Source organism: Salmo trutta, chromosome 9 (assembly GCF_901001165.1).
Source record: "Salmo trutta chromosome 9, fSalTru1.1, whole genome shotgun sequence".
NCBI lineage: Eukaryota > Metazoa > Chordata > Actinopteri > Salmoniformes > Salmonidae > Salmo > Salmo trutta.
In genome coordinates, this window is record NC_042965.1 from 1,053,247 (window position 1) to 1,075,640 (window position 22,394).

The 22,394-nt window shown below is 42.8% G+C and overlaps 1 protein-coding gene across 2 annotated transcripts in view; it reads left to right on the forward strand.

The window, feature by feature from the left end:
* The first annotated feature begins 548 nt into the window (after positions 1 to 548).
* The window catches only part of LOC115199712 (MAP kinase-activated protein kinase 5-like), a 41,705-nt gene continuing 19,859 nt past the window's right edge, over positions 549 to 22,394 (forward strand). Inside the window, exons 1-6 of one of the 2 annotated variants that reach the window (XM_029762051.1) lie at positions 549 to 1,770; positions 14,987 to 15,060; positions 20,786 to 20,861; positions 21,382 to 21,479; positions 21,746 to 21,854; positions 22,138 to 22,227. In XM_029762051.1, the coding sequence (XP_029617911.1) occupies positions 1,735 to 1,770; positions 14,987 to 15,060; positions 20,786 to 20,861; positions 21,382 to 21,479; positions 21,746 to 21,854; positions 22,138 to 22,227 (483 nt within the window). In that variant the 5' untranslated portion in view covers positions 549 to 1,734. The remainder of the gene's footprint in view (positions 1,771 to 14,986; positions 15,061 to 20,785; positions 20,862 to 21,381; positions 21,480 to 21,745; positions 21,855 to 22,137; positions 22,228 to 22,394) is intronic. The other variant, XM_029762050.1, reaches the window with a different exon arrangement.

Genomic DNA, 22,394 nt, shown 5'->3' on the forward strand with positions numbered 1-22,394 from the left:
TACACTTAAGTGTATGTACATACATACACTTATTATTCCAACAGCTTTTTTTGTTAGTAGAGTATTTAATTGTCTTAAAATACAGTTCCATTTCTTTTTGCAAGGTAAGAAAATGTGGTGTTTTGTTTGTAAATTTACATTTGTGAATATGAAATTTGGCCAAAAGAATAATGAAATAAATTCCTTAAAAATGTTTCAGCTTATTTCTATCGTAGGTAAAGAATCCAAGAAGTACATCTCTCCACAATAGTGTAAGATCTTCATAAATATGTTCAATTATAAATCTACTGATGTCTTTCCACAGTTTTCTTACGTAAATGCAATGCCAAAAAAGATGCAACACTGTTTCTGGGTGGTCATCACAAAAATAACAATTTGAGTTTGTTTTCCTTAAACTTTTTCATGCCTAAAATACCTATTCAGGCGTTGTACGATCTGGTATGCGTCAGAAACGCCTGGGCAACGAATGTGCCCAAAACTCAACATCTGGCCTTGTTTGACGTCATTACTGCCGACAGTGCAGGCGGCTGCCAACTGACTGATCTACAAAGAACATTGCATCATAAATAACTACTCGTTATTATTTGTAGGTCAGGTACAGTCACAATTTACCCTTGATACATTACGGTTTTGATCCTTTCAAACACCGCCAGAGATAGAGCACGGCCTCTTTGTTCTCGAATTGAACACGATGGACCCTAAGGCCCAATAATTGTCTGTCTTTTTCCTGCCTGTTTTCATAAAAACGGCGAAAATGTGATAAGTGAACCGGGCTCAATGATACTAATATATTTTACTATGATATTGAAAAGTTTCGTGATCACAATCCTCAAATATTTTGAATTGTAATGTCTTCAAATATGTATAATTTTCATCAGGCTTTCGTTATAGACCGTTCTTGTTTAGTTAGACACTATTTTTCCTTTGACAAGTACCGTATCTAGATTGCTAGGGTTTAAGTCACTATACGATTAATATTTATTATCGTTTAGCTAAGTGATATCTAACCTGGATGGCTATTCACTTTTACACTAGATGGCAAATAATGATTGGGACGGTTTGCTAGCAAGCCAGGCTCTTTCAGCGAGCTAATTAAGTTAGCGTCGACGAGTTTTGGTACTCGGCGAACCTCCCCCCGCTTCATGTTCACATGAGGTCTCTCAACAACGCATTTCACTTAGCCAGTTTGCTTGCATTTAACAGTAACGAACCCCGAGACGAAGTCATTAGACCGGTGCGTGTCCTGTGGCTATCTTGCTACTACTGTAGCTAGGCAAGTACAGTAACTAAGTGCTCAAGTATAGCACTCAATGCTGGCTAAAAATAACAAACTCTTTGTCCCCCATTCAGCACCCCACCAAAAGTGGTGAGCCCGTCCACCTTACGACTTTACATACAACCAGTTGGGACTTTGTCGCTCTACATGGTCGATACAGCCAAGTCAGGACGATCAGAAGAGGTTGGAGGCACTGTAGTTTGTGAGACGAACTGGCATGAGGCATCTCTCTCCGCCTGGGTGTCTTCAAGTCGGGTTACCAAAGTAAACGCATTCAACTGGCTTTTTGACCGAACATCAAGCGTCATCCATGGCGTTGGCCTGTCACCAGTAGCTTGTTCCCGGCAGGGAAAACATTAGCTATTTAACATTAACAGTACTGTTAAAGGTCACCCCTTTGTTTTGATTGTAAACTGTGAAAGAAATCCTTAAAAGTTATTCTACCACAGTGGAACATCATGTCGGAGGATAACAACGCAGAAAAATTCATCAAGGTACTGTAATGTTGATTCATTTGAATACAGAACAATTGTTTGCATGTTGGATGTGCTGCTAATGTCATAAGGCTAGGGCTGGGAATTGCCAGGGACCTCACGATGTTATGAAGATACTTCGGTGCCTATAAGATATCTATTGCGATTCTCACGATTCTAGCTATATGTATTGCGATTCGATGTTCCAAACATATTGCTGCAGAAGGACACGAGAGCCAAGAGAGAACGAGTTTATCAGTCATGGAAATAAGTGTTGAAAACACATTTGCTCCATATTTAAAAATAACATTTAGAACCAGCTGTTAAGGAAAAATACAGAAGTTTTGGTGCAGGTAGCTTGCGCAAAAATAATAGGATATGGTCAAAATGATATGATACGATTTATCGTCAGAAATAATATCCGGATATGTAACTATCAATTCCTCCCGTCACTACATAATGCATTGGAATAAGTGTCACTTGACTGATAAGAGTCAGATTGTACTTCAAAGACTGTCAGTTGTTTATTTCTATTGCAGACACATTTCGTTCCTCTTGGTATGTTATTATTGTTTAGAAGAAATGTTTAATGCATAACATACACTCATGCTCATTTGAAATGACACAAATCCGACATGTTTTGGAAAGTTTACTTTTTATTTCATCTCGCATGAAACTTGCCTGGTTTGGTTTTCCACTTAAAGGAACACTCCACCCAAAAGTATATTTTGGTATTTATTTAATTAGTCCATAGTTGACATAGTCCCAAAATATTTGGGTCAAATCAGCAATCAAGTTTTCAAGATATGTAACTTAAAAATACAGAGATCAATAAAAAATATAATAAAGTTACACAATAACGTGGCTATATACATGGGGTTCCTGTACCTAGTCAATGTACGGGGGTACAGGTTAGTCAAGGTAATTTGCACATGTAGGTAGGAGTAAAGTGACTATGCATAGATAATAAACAGCGAGTAGCAGCAGTGTAAAAACAAGGGGGGGGGGGGTATCAGTCAATGTAAATAGTCCAGGTGGCCATTTTATTAATTGTTCAGCAGTCTTATGGCTTGGGGGTAGAAGCTGATAAGGAGTCTTTTGGATCTAGACTTGGCGCTCTGGTACCGCTTGCTGTGCGGTAGCAGAGAAAACAATCTGACCATTTTTTGGGCCTAACTCTGACACCACTTGGTATATCAGTCCTGGATGGCAGGAAGCTTGGCTCCAGTGATGTACTGGGCTGTACGCACTACCCTCTGTAGCGCCTTACGGTTGGATGCCGAGCAGTTGCCATACCAGGCGGTGATGCAACCGGTCAGGATGCTCTCGAGGGTGCATCTGTACAACTTTTGAGGATCTGGTAACCCATGCCAAATCTTTTCATTCTCCCGAGGGGGAAAGGGTGTTGTCGTGCCCTCTTCACGACTGTCCTGGTGTGTTTGGACCATGATAGTTTGTTGGTGATGTGGACACCAAGGAACTTGAAACTCTCGACCCGCTCCACTACAGACCTGTTGATGTTAATGGGGGCCTGTTCCACCCTCCTTTTCCTGTAGTCCATGATGGCTCCTTTGTCTTGCTAACATTGAGGGAGAGGTTGTTGTCCTGGCACTACGCTGCCAGGTCTCTAACCTCCTCTCTATAGGCTGTCTTGTCGGTGATAAGGCTGTTGTGTTGTCAGCAAACTTAGTGATGGTGTTGGAGTCGTATTTGGCCACACAGTAATGGGTTAATAGGGAGTACAGGAGGGGACTAAGCACACACCCCTGAGGGATCCCAGTGTTGAGGATCAACGTGGCAGATGTTGTTGACTACCCTTACCATCTGAGAGTGGCCCGTCAGGAAGTCCATGATTCAGTTGCAGAGTGAGGTGTTTAGTCCCAGTGTCCTTAGCTTAGTGATGAGCTTTCTGGCCACTAAGGTGTTGAGCTGTAGTCATTGAACAGCATTCTCACATAGATATTCCTTTTGTCCATGTGGGAAAAGGCAGCGTGGAGTGCGATTGAGATTGTGTCATCTGTGGATCTGCTGGGACGGTATGCGAATTGGAGTGCGTCTAGGGTTTCCGGGATGATGGTGTTGATGTGAGTCATGACCAGCCTTTTAAAGCACTTCATGGCTACCATGTGAGTGCTACGGGGCGATAGTCATTTTGGCAGTGCATTAATATGGAGTTAATCCCTCCTTTGCTGCTATAACAGCCTTCACTCTTCTGGGAAGGCTTTCCACTAGATATTGGAACATTGCTGCAGGGACTTGCTTCCATTCAGCCACGAGAGCATTAGTGAGGTCGGGCACTGATGTTGGCCGATTAGGCCTGGCTCACAATTGGCGTTCCAATTCATCCCAAAGGTGTTCGATGGGGTTGAGATCAGGGCTCTGTGCAGGCCAGTCAAGTTCTTCCACATTGATCTAGACCAAACCATTTCTGTATGGACCTCGCTTTGTGCATGGGGGCATTGTCATACAGAAACAGGAAAAGGCCATCCCCAAACTGTTGCCACAAATTTGGAAGCACAGAATTGTCTATAATGTCATTTTATGCTGTAGTGTTAAGATTTCCCTTCACTGGAACTAAGGGGCCTAGCCCATACCATGAAAAACAGCCCCAGACCATTATTCTTCCTCCACCAATTTTACAGTTGACACTATGCAGGGGGGCAGGTAGCGTTCTCATGGAATCCACCAAACCCAGATTTGTCCGTCGGACTGCCAGATGGTGAACCGTGATTCATCACTCCAGAGAATACGTTTCCACTTCTCCAGTGTCCAATGGTGGCGAACTTTACACCACTCCAGGCGATGCTTGGCATTGCACATGGTGATCTTAGGCTTGTGCACAGCTTCTCGGCCATGTAAACCTATTTCATGAAGCTCCCCACGAACAATTATTGTGCTGACGTTCCTTCCAGGTGCAGTTTGGAACTGCACCTGGTAGTGAGTGTGTGAGTGTTGCAACTAAGGACAGATTATTGTGAGTGCTGCATCTAAGGACAGATTATTTTTAAGCACTTCAGCACTCGGTGGTCCAGTTCTGTGAGCTTGTGATGCCTACCACTTCACGGCTGAGCCGTTGTTGCTCCTAGCCATTTCCACTTCACAATAACAGCACTTACAGTTGACCTGGGCAACTCTAGCATGGCAGAAATTTGACGAACTAACTTGTTGGAAAGGTAGTCATCCTATTATAGTGCCATGTTGAAAGTCACTGAGCTCTTCAGTAAGGCCATTCTACTGCCAATGTTTGTCTATGGAGATTGCATGGCGGTGTGTATACACATGTCAGCACATATACAAATGTATACACATGTCAGCAACGGATTTTGCAGAAATAGCAGAATCCGCTAATTTCAATGGGTGTCCACATAATAATAATAATATGCTTGCAATAATAGTTTTTAACATGATTTTTCAATGACTACCTCGTCATTTTTATTTTATTTCACCTTTATTTAACCAGGTAGGCCAGTTGAGAACAAGTTCTCATTTACAACTGCGACCTGGCCAAGATAAAGTAAAGCAGTGTGACAGAAACAACAACACAGAGTTACACATAAACAAACGTACAGTCAATAACACAATAGACAAATCTATGTGCAGGGTGTGCAAATGTAGAAGATTAGGGAGGTAAGGCAATGGAGGTGAAGTAATTACAATTTAGCATTAACACTGGAGTGATAGATGTGCAAGTACAGATACTGGGGTGCAAAGAAGCAAGAAGATAAATATCAATATTAGAGGTCGACCGATTATGAATTTTTCAACGCCGATACTGATTATTGAAGGACCAAAAAAAGCCGATACCGATTAATTGGCTGATTTTTTTTTTTTTTTTTTTTATTTATTTTTATAATTTTATATATATATATATATATATGTATGTGTGTGTGTGTGTGTGTGTGTGTGTGTGTATATATATGTGTGTGTGTATATATATGTATTTATATATATGTATTTATATATATGTATTTATATATATATATATATATGTGTATATATATATGTGTATATGTATGTATATGTGTGTGTATATATATGTATGTATATATGTGTGTATATATATAATTTTTTTTTTTATTATTATTTTATTATTATTTTGGGGGGGTTTTGTTCTATTTTTTTATTTAACATTTTTTCAATTTATTTTTATTTGTAATAATGACAATTATAACAATATTGAATGAACACTTATTTTAACTTAATATAATACATCAATAAAATCAATTTAGCCTCAAATAAATAATGAAACATGTTCAATTTGGTTTAAATAATGCAAAAACAAAGTGTTGGAGAAGAAAGTAAAAGCGCAATATGTGCCATGTAAGAAAGCTGACGTTTAAGTTCCTTGCTCAGAACATGAGAACATATGAAAGCTGGTGGTTCCTTTTAACATGAGTCTTCAATATTCCCAGGTAAGATGTTTTAGGTTGTAGTTATTATAGGACTATTTCTCTCTCTATACGATTTGTATTTCATATACCTTTGACTATTGGATGTTCTTATAGGCACTTTAGTATTGCCAGTGTAGTAATATAGCTTCCGTCCCTCTCCTCGCTCCTACCTGGGATCGAACCAGGAACACATCGACATCAGCCACCCTCGAAGCAGCGTTATCCATGTAGAGGAAGGGAAAAAAACTACTCCAAGTCTCAGAGCGAGTGACGTTTGAAACGCTATTAGCGCGCACCCGGCCAACTAGCTAGCCATTTCATATCGGTTACACCAGCCTAATCTTGGGAGTTGACAGGCTTGAAGTCATAAACAGCGCAATGTATTGCGAAGGGCTGCTGGCAAAACGCACGAAAGTGCTATTTTGAATGAATGCTTACGAGCCTGCTGCTGCCTACCATCGCTCAGTCAGACTGCTCTATCAAATCATAGACTTAATTATAACATAATAACACACAGAAACACGAGCCGTAGGTCATTAATATGGTCGAAACCAGAAACTATCATCTCGAAAACAAAACGTTATTCCTGTTACATTGCACAACCTTCAGTGTTATGTCATAATTACGTAAAATTCTGGCAAATTAGTTCGCAACGAGCCAGGCGGCCCAAACTGTTGCATATACCCTGACTGCGTGCAATGAACGCAAAATGACACAATTTCACCTGGTTAATATTGCCTGCTAACCTGGATTTCTTTTAGCTAAATATGCAGGTTTAAAAATATATACTTCTGTGTATTGATTTTAAGAAAGGCATTGATGTTTATGGTTAGGCACAGTCGTGCAGCGATTGTGCTTTTTTCGCAAATGCGCTTTTGTTAAATCATCCCCGTTTGGCGAAGTCGGCTGTCTTTGTTAGGAAGAAATAGTCTTCACAGTTCGCAACGAGCCAGGCGGCCCCCAGGCGGCCCAAACTGCTGCATATACCCTGACTCTGTTTGCAAGAGAAGTGACAGATTTTCCCTAGTTAAAAGAAATTCATGTTAGCAGGCAATATTAACTAAATATGCAGGTTTAAAAATATATACTTGTGTATTGATTTTAAGAAAGGCATTGATGTTTATGGTTGGAGCAACATGTACCTAAGCGATTATATGCAACGCAGGACAGGCTAGATAAACTAGTAATATCATCAACCATGTGTAGTTAACTAGTGATTTTGATTGATTGATTGTTTTTTATGAGATAAGTTTAATGCTAGCTAGCAACTTATCTTGGCTTCTTACTGCATTCGCGTAACCTCGTGGAGTGCAATGTAAAGCAGGTGGTTAGAGCGTTGGACTAGTTAACCGTAAGGTTGCAAGATTGAATCCCTGAGCTGACAAGGTAAAAATCTGTCTTTCTGCCCCTGAACAAGGCAGTTAACCCACCGTTCCTAGGCCGTTATTGAAAAGAAGAATGTGTTCTTAACTGACTTGCCTAGTTAAATAAAGGTCAAAAAATAAAATAAAAGAATCCGCCATATCGGCATCCAAAAATACCGATTTCCGATTGTTATGAAAACTTGAAATCGGCCCTAATTAATCGGCTATTCCTATTAATCGGTCGACCTCTAGTCCACATATTCTAAGTCAGAACCTTTCAGAGTAGTGATGGACGGGCGGGCAGGTGTGGGCAGCGATCGGTTGAAAAGCATGCATTTAGTTTTACTTGCATTTAAGAGCAGTTGGAGGCCACGGAAGGAGAGTTGTATGGCATTGAAGCTCGTCTGGAGGTTAGTTAGCACAGTGTCCGAAGAAGGGCCAGAAGTATACAGAATGGTGTCATCTGCGTAGAGGCGGATCAGAGAATCACCAGCAGCAAGAGCGACATCATTGATGTATACAGAGAAAAGAGTTAGCCTGAGGATTGAGCCCTGTGGCACCCTCATAGAGACTGCCAGAGGTCCGGACAACAGGCCCGCCGATTTGACACACTGAACTCTGTCTGAGAAGTAGTTGGTGAACCAAGTGAGGTGTTCTCAAATGACTGCAAGGCTGTTGACTCTGCCGATAAGAATGTGGTGATTGACAGAGTTGAAAGCTTTGGCCAGGTCAATGAATACAGCTGCACAGTATTGTCTTTTATTGATGGTGGTTCTGATATCGTTTAGGACCTTGAGTGTGGCTGAGGTGCACCCATGACCAGCTCAGAAACCAGATTGCATAGCGGAGAAGGTACGGTGGGATTCAAGATGGTCGGTGATCTGTTTGTTAACTTGGCTTTCGAAGACCTTAGAACGGCAGGGTAGGATAGATAGGTCTGTAGCAGTTTGGGTTTAGAGTGTCTCCTCCTTTGAAGACAGGGATGACCGCGGCAGCTTTCCAATCTTTGGGGATCTCAGACGATACGAAAGAGGGGTTGAACAGGCTAGTAATAGGGGTTGCAACAATTTCGGCAGATAATTTTAGAGAGGGTCCAAATTGTTTAGCCCGGCTGATTTGTAGGGGTCCAGATTTTGCAGCTCTTTCAGACCTTCAGCTATCTGTATTTGGGTGAAGGAGAAATGGGGGAGGCTTGGGCAAGTTTCTGTGGGGGGTGCAGAGCTGTTGACCGGGGTAGGGTAGCCAGGTGGAAAGCATGGCCAGCCGTAGAAAAATGCTTATTGAAATTCTCAATTACCATGGATTTATCGGTGGTGACAGTGTTTCCTAGCCTCAGTGCAGTGGCCAGCTGGGAGGAGGTGCTCTCGTTCTCCATGGACTTTACAGTGTCCTAGAACTTTTTGGAGTTTGTGCTACAGGATGCAAATTTCTGTTTGAAAAAGCTAGCCTTTGCTTTCCTAACTGCCTGTGTATATTGGTTCCTAACTTCCCTGAAAAGTTGCATATCGCGGGGGCTATTCGATGCTAATGCGGTACGCCACAGGATGTTTTTGTGCTGGCCAAGGGCAGTCAGGTCTGGAGGGAACCAAGGGCTATATGTGTTCCTGGTTCTACATTTTTGGAATGGGGCATGCTTATTTAAGATGGTGAGGAAAGCACTTTTAACCCCTGTGCGGCCTCGCATCCAGCAAAAAATCATATCGCTATTAGCATAACAAAATTAAATAAAAAAAATTCAATTTTTTTTTCAAATTATATCGTTTTATAGATACACCTCTCCTGAATCGAACCACGTTGTCCGATTTCAAAATGGCTTTACAGCAAAAGCAAAACATTAGATTATGTTAGAGGAGTATATCGTAAAAGTAGCCACATAGCCATTTTCCGACCAACCACATGCATCACAAATAACCAAAAAACAGCTAAATGCAGCACTAACCTTTGACAATCTTCATCAGATGACACACCTAGGACATCATGTTACACAATACATGCATTCTTTTGTTCGATAAAGTTCATATTTATATATAAAAACAGCATTTTACATCGGTGCGCAACGTTGACTAACTATTTTCCCTCAAATGCATCCGATGAAACAGCGCTACAATTTACTAAATTACTATTCGAAAACATTTTTAAAATGTAATATTGTCATTCTAAGATTTATAGATGAATATCTCTTGAAAGCACCTGTAATGCCAGATTTAAAAATAACTTTACTGGGTAATCACACTTTGCGATAAAAGGCGATGCGATACTCAGAACAATAGGCTAGCAATAGCAATAGGCTAGCCATCTTGGAACAATCGCATATCAAATCTAGTCTTGTATACTATTGTCAATAATCCCTTACCTTTGATTATCTTCATCCTTAGGCACTTCCAGGAATCCCAGGTCCACAACAAATGTATTTTCGTTCGAAAAACTTAATCCTTTATGTTCCATTAGCTTGTTGTTGTTAGCGCGTTCTGAAGGCTGAACCAAAAGTTCCGACGTGCGCGGGGCTACTCTTTCAACAAAATGCATATTTTTCTTATTTAGGTTCATTCAAACATGTCAAACGTTGTATAACATAAATCTGTAGGGCCTTTTTCAACGAGAGCTCCAATAAGATTCGAGGGGGACGATTGCATTGTGTTTCAAAACGTTTCGAAAGGGGAGGGTAACCAGGGGCGCCGGCGTCATAATGGTGATGGCCCTCTCTGTGTGACCACGTTCCACAGCGTATCATTCTGTCAGTTTTCACAGTAGGAGACTCAAATCACTTTGTAAAGACTGGGGACATCTAGTGGAAGCAATAGGAAGTGCTCAATGAACCATAGCTCACGGTGTGATTAATAGGCAATGTGATGAAGTTGAGTTCGCAATTCAGAATTCCACTTCCTGTTTCGATCTGTCTCGGGGTTTTGACTGCCATATGAGTTCTGTTATACTCACAGACACCATTCAAACAGTTTTAGAAACTTTAGGGTGTTTTCTATCCACAAGTATTAATTATATGCATATCCTAGCTTCTGAGTTTGAGTAGGAGGCCGTTTAAAATGGGCACAAATTATTTTCAAAAATCGCTGTAGCGCCCCCTATCCTAGGGGAACGCCAAGAGGTTAAAGAATTACCAGGCATCCTCTACTGACGGAATGAGGTCAATATCCTTCCAGGATACCCGGGCCAGGTCGATTAGAAAGGCCTGCTCGCTGAAATGTTTTAGGGAGCGCTTGACAGTGATGAGGGGTGGTCGTTTGACCGCAGACCCATTACGGACGCAGGCAATGAGGCAGTGATAGCTGAGATCCTGGTTGAAGACAGCAGAGGTGTATTTAGAGGGCAGGTTGGTTAGGATGATATCTAATGAGGGTGCCCGTGTTTATGGATTTGGGGTTGTACCTGGTAGGTTCATTGATCATTTCTGTGAGATTGAGGGCATCAAGCTTAGATTGTAGGATGGCCGGGGTGTTAAGCATATCCCAGTTTAGATCACATAACAGCACGAGCTCTGAAGGTAGATGGGGGGGCAATCAATTCACTTGGTGTCCAGGGCACAGCTGGGGGCAGAAGGTGGTCTATAGCAAGCGGCAACGGTGAGAGACTTGTTTCTGGAAAGGTGGATTTTTTTAAAAGAAGAAGCTCAAATTGTTTGGGCACAGACCTGGATAGTAAGACAGAACTCTGCAGGTTTTCTCTGCAGTAGATTGCAACTCCGCCCCCTTTGGCAATTCTATCTTGTCGGAAAATGTTATAGTTAGGAATGGAAATTTCAGGGTTTTTGGTGGTCTTCCTAAGCCAGGATTCAGACATGGCTAGGACATCCGGGTTGGCAGAGTGTGCTAAAGCAGTGAATAAAACAAACTTAGGGAGGAGGATTCTAATGTTAACATGCATGAAACCAAGGCTTTCACAGTTAAAAGTCAACAAATGAGAGCACCTGGGGAATGGGAGTGGAGCTAGGCACTGCAGGGCCTGGATTAACCTCCACATCACCAGAGGAACAGAGGAGGAGTAGGATAAGGGTACGGCTAAAGGCTATAAGAACTGGTCGTCTAGTACATTCGGAACAGAGAGTAAACGGAGCTGGTTTCTGGGCATGGTAGATTAGATTCAAGGCATAATGTACAGACAAAGGTATGGTAGGAGGTGAATACAGTGGAGGTAAACCTATGCATTGAGTGACGATGAGAGAGAGAGAGAAACATCATTTAGAAACATCATTTAAACCAGGTGAGGTCACCGCATGTGTGGAACTAAAGGGTTAGCTAAGGCGTATTGAGCAGGGCTAGAGGCTCTACAGTGAAATAAGGCAATAATCACTAACCAAAACAGTAATGGTCAAGGCATATTGACATTAGGGAGAGGCATGCGTAGCCGAGTGATCATAGGGTTCCAGTGAGTAGCTCGGCGGGCTGGAGACACGGCGATTCAGACAGCTAGTGGCCCGGGGCTAGCAAGCTAGCAGAAGGGCCTTAGAGGGACGTCGTGACAGAAGAAGTCTGTTGTAGCCCCCTCGTGCTGTTACGGCGGCAGAGTAGTCGTGGGGGGTCAGCAGGGCTCCGTGTGGTGAAAGGGTCCAGGCTAATTGGCAAAATAGGTATAGTGGCCAAAGAATTTGTCCGATGGGCCTCTTCAGCTAACAGTCCGATATGCTCTAGACAGCTAGCGGGCCGCGGCTAACAGGCTAGCAGATGGGTATTCAGGGGACATTGCAACGGAGGAGCCAGTTGAAAAACCCCCTTGGGCAGATTACGTCGGTAGTCCAGACGTGATGCATCGGCGGGGCTCCGTGTTGGCAGTGAAAGGGGTCCAGGCCAATTGGCAAAATAGGTATTGTAGCCCAAGGAGTGACTGATGGACCTCTTCGGCTAGCCGGGAGATGGGTCTAGCAATAGCTAGCTCCAGGCTAATTGGTTCTTGCTTCGGGACAGAGACGTTAGCCAGGAGTGGCCACTCGGATAGCATCTAGCTAGCTGCGATGATCCAGGTGAAAAGGTTCAGAGCTTGCGGTAGGAATCCGGAGATATGGAGAAAAACAAGTCCGATTTGCTCTGGTTTGAGTTGCGCTGTGCAGACTGGCAAGAGTTGTCCGGGCTAAAGGTTAGCTGATGACCGCTAGCAGTGGCTAGCTGACTACTAGCTAGTAGCTAGTTAGCTGGCTAGCTTCTGTTGGGAGTTCCGGTTCAAAAGTAAAGAAAATAGCAGATCCATACCACATTGGGTGAGGCGGGTTGCATGTTGAGGTTAAGAAACATATTTTTTTTAAATATGCGAAGAAAAAAGATATATACACGGGCCAAGACGAGGACAAAGATGTCTGACTGCTACGCCATCTTGGATGATAATGACAAAATAGGAACCAAAGTTTTCGTCAGTGTTTCCAGGTGACCCTAATTAGGTGTTACGTTACATGTTTGCATACTTCATGTAGCTAGCTAGCCAACATATTCATCCTTATTCCTATCTGATTAGATACTGTGGCACAAACATGCTTATCTAGGCCTACGTCAGCGCTGGTACCAGGCGGTATTAGATAACTAACTACGTTTGCTCTGACTCTTAGTACATTTAGCAAGATAGCTAACTAGCGATTAGCATTAGCAGCTAACACAAGTTATTTTAGCAACACCTTGCTAAGACAAACTAGCAAAAAGTAGTTTGCAGACAGTAAGATACACAAACAAATAGTGTAATTATAGAATGCTTGTGGAAAGCAGCATGTCACCAACAATTATGCATCCATCTGACCATACAGAGTGGTCGAGCAACTGCTCTCTCCTTGAGTGTTGGGGGCAGGGTTTGGTGTAGTTGGGGGCAGGGTTTGGTGTAGCTCGGGATGGCAGGTAGCCTAGTGTTTAGAGCGTTGGGCCAGTAACCGAAAAGTTGCTGGATCGAATCCCCGAGCTGGCAAGGTAAAAATCTGTCGTTCTGCCCCTGAACAAGGCAGTTAACCCACTGTTCCCCGGTAGGCCGTCATTGTAAATAAGAATTAGTTCTTAATTGACTTGCCTAGTTAAATAAAAAAACATAGTTTGGTGTGGTTAGTGGTATGCAGGAGAGGGAGAGCGATGACTGAAGAAGCAAATGGAGTAAACTACAACAACGGACTTTGCGTATCACATTTAACAAACCAAACATTGAAATACCGTTATAGAAGGTAAAGTAAAAACCCAGACCAGTATGTGCATCAATACCGGTGTATATAGTAAAATACAGCATATCGTCGAGCCCTACCCAACCCATGACCTATCAATGTGTTTAGTTCAGTTTTTCATTTGCTACATATCCGGACAATGTTTTTTGTGCTTTTTACACTACAGTCCTTTTTCTGGAATAGATTACATTTAAGTGTGACTTTAAACCTCTGGAATGTGATGTCATGGTCAGAATAAGGAGTAGCTAACTACTGTATCAAGCACCCTCAAGCTCAAGGCAGTACGGGTATTGTTAGCCCAAATCTAGACGGCTTTATGAATTATTTAATTTATTCTAAGGGCACTCCATTGCGACAGCTTGTGAGATAAGTCATGGTCCAATGACGGGACATGCTGCTAGCGGGTACAATGTCCAAAACTATATCCATAATTGGTAGAAGGTTCTGATTGGAGAGGTGCCGTTTGCATTGCCGAGCAGTGAACAAGAAAATATGAAATCCAGTTTTTAGATGCAATGTTTTGGTCTGGCTTTGCGCGAACATGTTTCCTCTACTTGGAATCCATTTTCGAAATAATTAAAAAAAGGTTCCTAAATTTGGGCTAGGGTATTATAGACTAATTAGCCTATCAGATGCTTTTAGCTGGAAACACTTTAATGTATTAAGGCTATGTACCGCCCTGTGAAGTGTGAACCCCCTTTCCTCTCTCCAGGTCTGTCTTAAATGTTACCCAGCCAGCCTCTCAGTGTGGACCTCTAATAATCCCCAGACAACCCCTCAGCTGCCTGGCTTAGTCTCCCCTGCTCTTCTCCACTACTCTTAGTGTGTCATTGGGCATCCATATCAGCCATAATATCTGATCCAAGTGGCCCCTGCTCACACAGCTGGGTTAGAATGTGCTAAGGATGGGAGAGAGGGTGGGTTTTTGGAATAGCCTAGCACTGAGAATTGGAACACAGCTTGAGCGTGACTGCACACCAAAAGCTTCAAGGGCCAGAACGGTCCACTAGACTGAAAAGGAAATGCTTCAAGTGACAATTTAGGCTTTTAAAAACAACTCTTCCCTTGCTGTTTGTCAAATATGCCCTAGCTAGCCATAGGATAGAAATGGTGGAAGCAGAGCCCAGAGGTAAGGGATAGGTCATCTCTGGTCCAAGAAAAGCCTTGGACGGAATTGTAACGCATAACAATTACTCAAGTGTCAACACAATAGGAGCTTGACCTAGCAAAAGAGGGATTAGCCAATATTAACTGTGAACAGGGATGCTGCTGCCTACACTTGTTTCGTGTGTGACATTTTCCAATATCTATCTCTTGTGTTTGTCCTCCTCTCCCTCTCTTAGGAGACCTCCATCTTGGAAGAGTACAACATTAACTGGACACAGAAGCTCGGGGCAGGGATCAGTGGACCTGTTAGGTGAGCATTGTTCTATCAGAGTTTCCCCTACTTTTCCTAATTTGCCCAGGGATACTAACTAATTTGTGCAATGTAGGAGATGCATAAATTATTGCATATTAGGACTAAATGCAGATGAGGTTGAAGAGTGGTCCTCCAGAGGAGTCCAGTGCTCTTAGACTGGATGGGGACTAGTGTTAAAGGTCGTGTCACTGTGTGTTTATAGTGCCAGGGCTGGGAATTGCCAGGGACCTCACGATACAATATTGTGCCAATACGATATGTATTGTGATTCTCACGATTCTATATACTCCGATTCGATACTGCAAACTTCTACAGATGCACCATCAAAAGCATTCTGTAGGGCTGCATTGCCGCCTGGTACGCAAACTACACCGCCCACAACCACATGACTCTACATAGGGTGTTCCGGTCTGCCCAACGGATCACCGGGGGTAAACTGCCTGCCCTCCAGGACATCTACAGCACCTGGTGTCATAGGAAGGCCAAGAAGATCATCAATGACCTGAGCCACGGCCTGTTCACCATGCTACCATTTAGCAGACAGAGACAGTACAGGTGTATCAACGCCGGGACCGAGAAACTAGAAAACAGCTTTGATCTCCAGGCCATCAGACTGTTGAACAGCCATTACTAGCCAGCCACCGCTTGGGTACTGTGCCTGGCAACTTAGACTGCTGGCCCATGTATGAAGAGACATTGAACACTGGTCATTTTTACAATGTTTACATATGGTTTTATCCACTTTATATGTATAATGAACAAAATTATAAATGCAACAGTTTAAGGGTTGGTCCCATGTTTCATGAGCTGAAATAAGTGTGTGTGAAGTTTGGGGTCACTTAGAAATGTCCTTGTTTTTTGAAGAAAAGCTGATTAAAATAACATCAAATTTATCAGAAATACAGTGTAGACATTGTTAATGTTGTAAATTACTATTGTAGCTGGAAACGGCTGATTCTTTTTTTTTTACATTTCTTTTATTTTTATGAAATATCTAGAGACCCATTATCAACAACCATCACTCCTGTGTTCCAATGGCACGTTGTGTTAGCTAATCCAAGTTTATCATTTTAAAAGGCTAATTAATCATTAGAAAACCCTTTTGCAATTATGTTGGCACAGATGAAAACTGTTGTGCTGATTTAAAGAAGCAATTAAACTGGCCTTCTTTAGACTAGTTGAGTATCTGGAGCATCAGCATTTGTGGGTTTGATTACAGGCTCAAAATGGCCAGAAACAAAGAACTTTCTTCTGAAACTTGTCAGTCTATTCTTGTTATGAGAAATGAAGGCTACTCCATGCGGGAAATTGCCAAGAAACTTGATCTCTTCGACAGCTGCATCATGCTTGGGTAGCTAGTGCCACATCACCTCCTTATTCAGAAGTCTCCGCAGTGGCTCACACACTTCAGAGAGGCGCGACATGAACTTGGAGAGGTAGTTCACAACACCTATGAACCTCTGCACTGCCTTGGTGTCTTTGTGGTGGGGCATGTCCTGGATTGCCCTGATTTTCTCTGGGTCCGGTCTGAGGCCCTCTGCAGACAGGATGTGGCAATGGAAGCGGACCTCTTTGACTTTGAACTGGAGCTTTCTCAAGCTCAGCCTCAGTCCAGCAAAGCTATCACTTTAGCATCATGGTTTCGGATTGCCTCATCTGTTTCTCCACAGCCGACGACAAGTATGTCATCCGCAATAGGCTGATGGTCAAGCAGGAGTTTTCTTTTTCAGCTGGTACACCTGCTTTTGCGTGCTTTTGGCAGCTTGTACAGTACATCATCAAAGGTCGGCATTATGTACAGTGCATTCGGAAAGTATTCTTTCCTCTTGACTTTCTCTACATTTTGTTACTTTACAGCCTTATTCTAAAATTGATTAAATAGTTTTTTCCCCCTCATCAATCTACATACAAATACCACATAATGACAAAGCAAAAACTGGTTTTTAGACATTTTTGCAAATGTATAAAAAAATAAATCAACTATGACATTTACATAAGTATTTTGACTCTTTCCTCTGTACTTTGCGGAAGCACCTTGGCAGCGATTACGGCCTTGAGTCTTCTTTGGTATGATGCTACAAGCTTGGCACATCTGTATTTGGGGAGTTTCTCCCATTCTTCTCTGCAGATCCTCTCAAGCTCTGTCAGGTTGGATGGGGAGCGTCGCTGCACAGCTATTTTCAGGTCTTTCCAGAGATGTTCAATCGGTTTCAAGTCCGGGCTCTGGCTGGGCCACTCAAGGCCATTCAGAGACTTGTCCCGAAGCCACTCCTGCTTTGTCTTGGCTTTATGCTTAGGGTCGTTGTTTTGTTGGAAGGTGAACCTTCGCCCAAGTCTGAAATCCTGAGCGTTCTGTAGCAGGTTTTCATTAAGGAGCTCTCTGTACTTTGCTCCGTTCATCTTTCCCTCGATCCTGACTAGTCGCCCAGTCCCTGCCGCTGAAAAACATCCCTACAGCATGATGCTGCCACCATCTTTCCTTCAGACGTGATGCTTAGCATTCAGGCCAAGGAGTTCAATCTTGGGTTCATCAGACCAGAGTATTGTTTCTCATGGTGTGAGAGTCCTAGGACCCAAGGAAACCTGACAACATCCCTACGGTGAAGCGTGGTGGCAACTGTGGGGATGTTTTTCCAGTGGCAGGGACTGGTAGACTAGTCAGGATCGAGGGAAAGATGAACAGAGGAGTGTACCATAAAGGCCTGATTGGTGGAGTGCTGCAGAGATGGTTGTCCATCTGGAAGGTTCTCCCCTCTACAGAGGAACTGGGCGGCCAGCTCTAGGAAGAGTCTTGGTGGTTCCAAACTTTTTCCATTTAAGAATGATGGAGGCCACAGTTCTTTTGGCGACCTTCAATGATGTATACATTTTTTGGTACCCTTCCCCAGATCTGTGCCTCGACACAATCCTGTCTCGGAGCTCTACGGACATTCCTCATAGCTTGGTTTTTGTTCTGACATGCACTGTCAACTGTGGGACCATTTTATATAGACATGTGTGTGCCTTTCCAAATCATGTCCAATCAATTGAATTTACCACAGGTGGACTCCAATCAATTTGTATAAACATATCAAGAATGATCAATGGAAACAGGATGTACCTGAGCTCAATTTCGAGTCTCATAGCAAAGGGTCTGACTACCTATGTAAATAAGGTATTTCTGTTGTTATTTGTAAAACATTTGTAAAAAAAAAAAAAAAAAAAAAGTCTAAAAACCTGTTTTTGCTTTGTCATTATGGGGTATTTTGTGTAGATTAAGGCTTTAAAAAAATGTCATCCATTTTAGATTGTCTGGCTTTTTGACAATCACCATGTTGCTAATCCAGTTGGTGGGCTCTGTGACAGTGGCTAGGTGGCCATCCCTCTCATGTTTGTCCGCTGCCTTCAGGGCCACGGGGTCATTTCTTGGGGCACACTGCACCAGTGTGATGCTGTTGTCGAGCACGATAGTGGATGTCACCTTGTGGTGACTCTATTGAAAATGTCACCCGGTAGTGAGTCGAAAACATCCTGGTATGTAGTAACAAGGTGCTGCTTAGTTAATGTCCCTTAACCTCCCTGTTATACCTTGTGCAGCTCTGCAGGGATAGTGAAGTGCATAAACCCAATTTTCTTGCATGTTGAGCCTTTCTGATTGGCCTCTACAATCTCAGTCAATTCTATGTGTGCTCCCCTGACCACACACTCTGTTCTCCACAGTCATACTTAGTTCATTGTCTCACCTGAATATAGCTTCAGTTTGGTTTTGCTGGAGATAAGGTTAATCTTGTCCTTTATGCTCATCATGTCACAGGTTGCTCCTGAGTCTAATTGACACTGCTTTCCTCCATTGTGCAGTTGTAGGTTGACAATACATTTTTTTCCCCCTGTGCATGCATTGCTCCTGGTTGAATAGATATGTCCATTCTCCAGTTCCTCTTCCAGGGCTGGGGTATCCACTGTGTTTAGTTGGCACGAGGCTTGTTTCTTCATGCACATTTTAGCAAATTGATTTACAATTTCACACAGATGTCAAGCCTTACCATAGGCTGGGCATAGCTCCCGTTCTCGTCTGTGATTGTTGCCGCAGTATCTGCATGTCCCAGGGCTTTCCCCTGCTGCACTCAATTGATGTTGGGTTTTTTCTTGCTTAAGTGTAGACTGCCGTCGGGGTCGCCATCCGTTGATGCTGTTGTCCCCTGATCTGTCCTGCGTCATTGCTCTCATTCTCCTATCTGTCAACACTGCAGCCCGGCAGATCTCAATGGCAGAGGCTGGAGTGAGATCACGTTCTCAGAGGAGGCGGCAGCGACGACGACGTACAGCCTCATCAGCAATCCCAAACACCACTCTGTCCCTTATCAGCTCATTTTTTAATTGTTCATAGTCACAAGAGGCTGCTTTCTCTTAATTGGGTCACAAAAGCATCAATTGACTCACCCTCTTGTCTGCAGGTGCTGAAAATGAAGCGTTCAAAGATAAATAAAATATACAGTTTAAAGTATCTCTCGAGGGCAATTAGAATAGCTACAATGTCCTTTTCTTGATCTGCTGTTATATACAAGTTGTGTTTGTAGATGGGATGACACTCACTGCCCATCACTCTTCTCAGTGTTGCTGCCTGCACTTCAGCTGATTTTTTCGTATAATCCAGAGGCTAGCAGATCGCCTTCAAACTCAGCCTTAAAATTAACCCGGTTATTGCCTAAATCGGCAGTCATTTCATCTGGCGGCGGGATGTTGGTAGCCATGCTGACACTGTATGCAATCTAGTTAATGAGGAACAAATTGCTAGTTAACTAGCTTGCTGCTAATGCTGATGCCAAAACCTTGATATCCTAAAGTCCTTACAGCAGCAGTGCACTACAGACTCCAGCAACGTGATGTACACTTATTTTGGGTTCAGTTACTTCTGACACCATGTTTGTGTGATAATAATGGCTCGGACTCAGAGATTTGAGAATACTTCAGTCATGTTAACATGGAAACCATGGAATGCTGGGACGGGCCAGAATGCAACCATAATACATAAGGTGCAGTACACCTGAAGGCCAATAGGTGGGGACCTAGTCCCTCTAACAAGTGGACTACTCCCTGTAACATCTGTCTGTCTCTGGTATTTCACTCCTACTGATCATTGGTTGATGCAAAATGTACCTCCAGGATAGGCTAGGCTTTATTCGTAGTGTAATCTGAGTTTAGGAGCAGAGGTTTTGATTGAATGTTTTGGTCCTCGTTGGGGACTGTCGTTATTTGTTTCTAGGAACAAATTGTAGCCTAGTACTGGTATTTGGCCTACTTTTTTATTTAAATCTGCAAAATGTTACTTTTTGGGTTACCCGACCAAATGTGAGTTATAGATCTGTAATTCTCATTGAAAGCAAGTCTAAGAAGCAGTAGATCTGTTCAGTGTGCGCCATATCTATGCTTTCCGTTAAGTTTTTGCGTCTTTTACTTTCAGTTGTGTACACCAGCTGAAAATACAATATTTTTTATTATGAAAAATATATCTTACTGCAGTTTAGATGGTAAAATGATTCTCTACACAATGACTGATTGTTTTGTCACAAACTGAAAGTAGGCAACTATTCCAATTTTACCAACCAGGAAATGGCGGAGCGATTTCTGCATATTGCACATTTAACTTAATAATAGAGTGGACTACCGTGCACCATGAAAAACTGCCTAAGTATTTTAATATTGTCAAATGTTTTCCTTTAAATGTTTATTTTCCCCTCCAAAGAGTTTGTGTGAAGAAGTCAACTCAGGAACGATTGGCCCTGAAAATCCTAATTGATCGTCCCAAGGCTCGAAATGAGGTTTGAACCATTGTTTTGCTTTTCTGATTGTCTTTTGTACGTCCTTGTGTGTTTGTCGTCTGCGCTGTAGGTGTCTGTTTGGTCAGCGTTGAGTCTCCTGTGTTGACTTTGTCTACGTTCCAAAGGACATCCTATTCCCTATGTAGTGCATTACTTTTAACCAGGGCTCTAGGGGTAAAAATAGTGCACTATATAGGGAATAGTGTTCCATTCAGGAGCATGCACTTTGTCTCGTGTTTTGTCATTGTGTGTCTTCTTGTCTTATCTCCACTCTTCAACTAATACTCAGGGTGGCTGTGTCTGTCACTCACCCACTCAATGTCATCACCAGCCCACGACTTACTTCCCTGATAAAGCACCTCCAATAACTGCAGTTGATCAGCTGTGTGAGGTGAAGTCGAAACGAGCAATGCAGTCACATGCCGCCCCCCTCCCAAATTGACCCACTACTACTGTTTACTTTGTCCGTCAGGCATCTTACTGAGTCTACCTTTAACTCCCTGTTCTGTCCATGATTCAGGTGCGGCTCCACATGATGTGTGCTACACACCCCAACATCGTGCATATTATGGAGGTGTACGCCAACAGTGTGCAGTTTCCTCACGAATCCAGTCCAAGGTGAGGAAGAGCGAGTCCAATGTACCAGCACATACAACATGTTATTGACGGGCTCATTTGAAACACGTGAATGTTATTAACGAATTGCTACATAGTGTATTTACACGTGTTATGCTCCTGCACCAAGTGTTCGTGTATCTGTTTAAATGTAACAATAGGTAACCATGACATTTACAGATGTAACAACGAAACAAAAACTTTTTCCCAGATTTGAGTAGAGGGAAATGCCTTGATTGCCTTAATTTTCCACTTCTATGTGGCTGCAGAGCGAGGTTACTGATCGTCATGGAGATGATGGAGGGAGGCGAGCTGTTCCACAGGATCAGTCAGCACAGACACTTTACAGAGAAGATGGCTAGCCAGGTCACCAAACAGGTAACCCTAAAATTCCTCTGTGGCTCAGTTGGTAGACCAAAGTGCTTGCAACACCAAGGGTTGATTCCTATTGGGGCCACCCATATGGAAAATGTATGCATGCATGACTGTAAGTCACTTTGGATAAAAGTGTCTGCTAAATGTCGTGTATTAGATTTATGCACATTCAAACGTGACAAATTCCTCCTCTCAGACTTCTAATGCACTCGTGCATTAATAACATAACTTCCTGTGAACGTTGTGTAGTTGAGCCTATGTCTGAGTTTACTCTGTCCCCCATCAGATCGGCCAGGCCCTGGAACACTGTCACTCACTGAATATTGCACATCGAGACCTGAAACCAGAGAACCTGCTCTTCAAGGATAACTCCCTGGTGAGGGGATAGATGGGCTTACGGGGAAACGTGCACGCGCACACACACAGCTCTTACTACAGCTGTCTAGTAATAGGCTACAACAAACATGTTGTTGTAATAGGCTACAACAAGCACGTTGCAAGAGTCCTTTCACCTTTTTAGGAAATATGTTCTGACATTCTCCC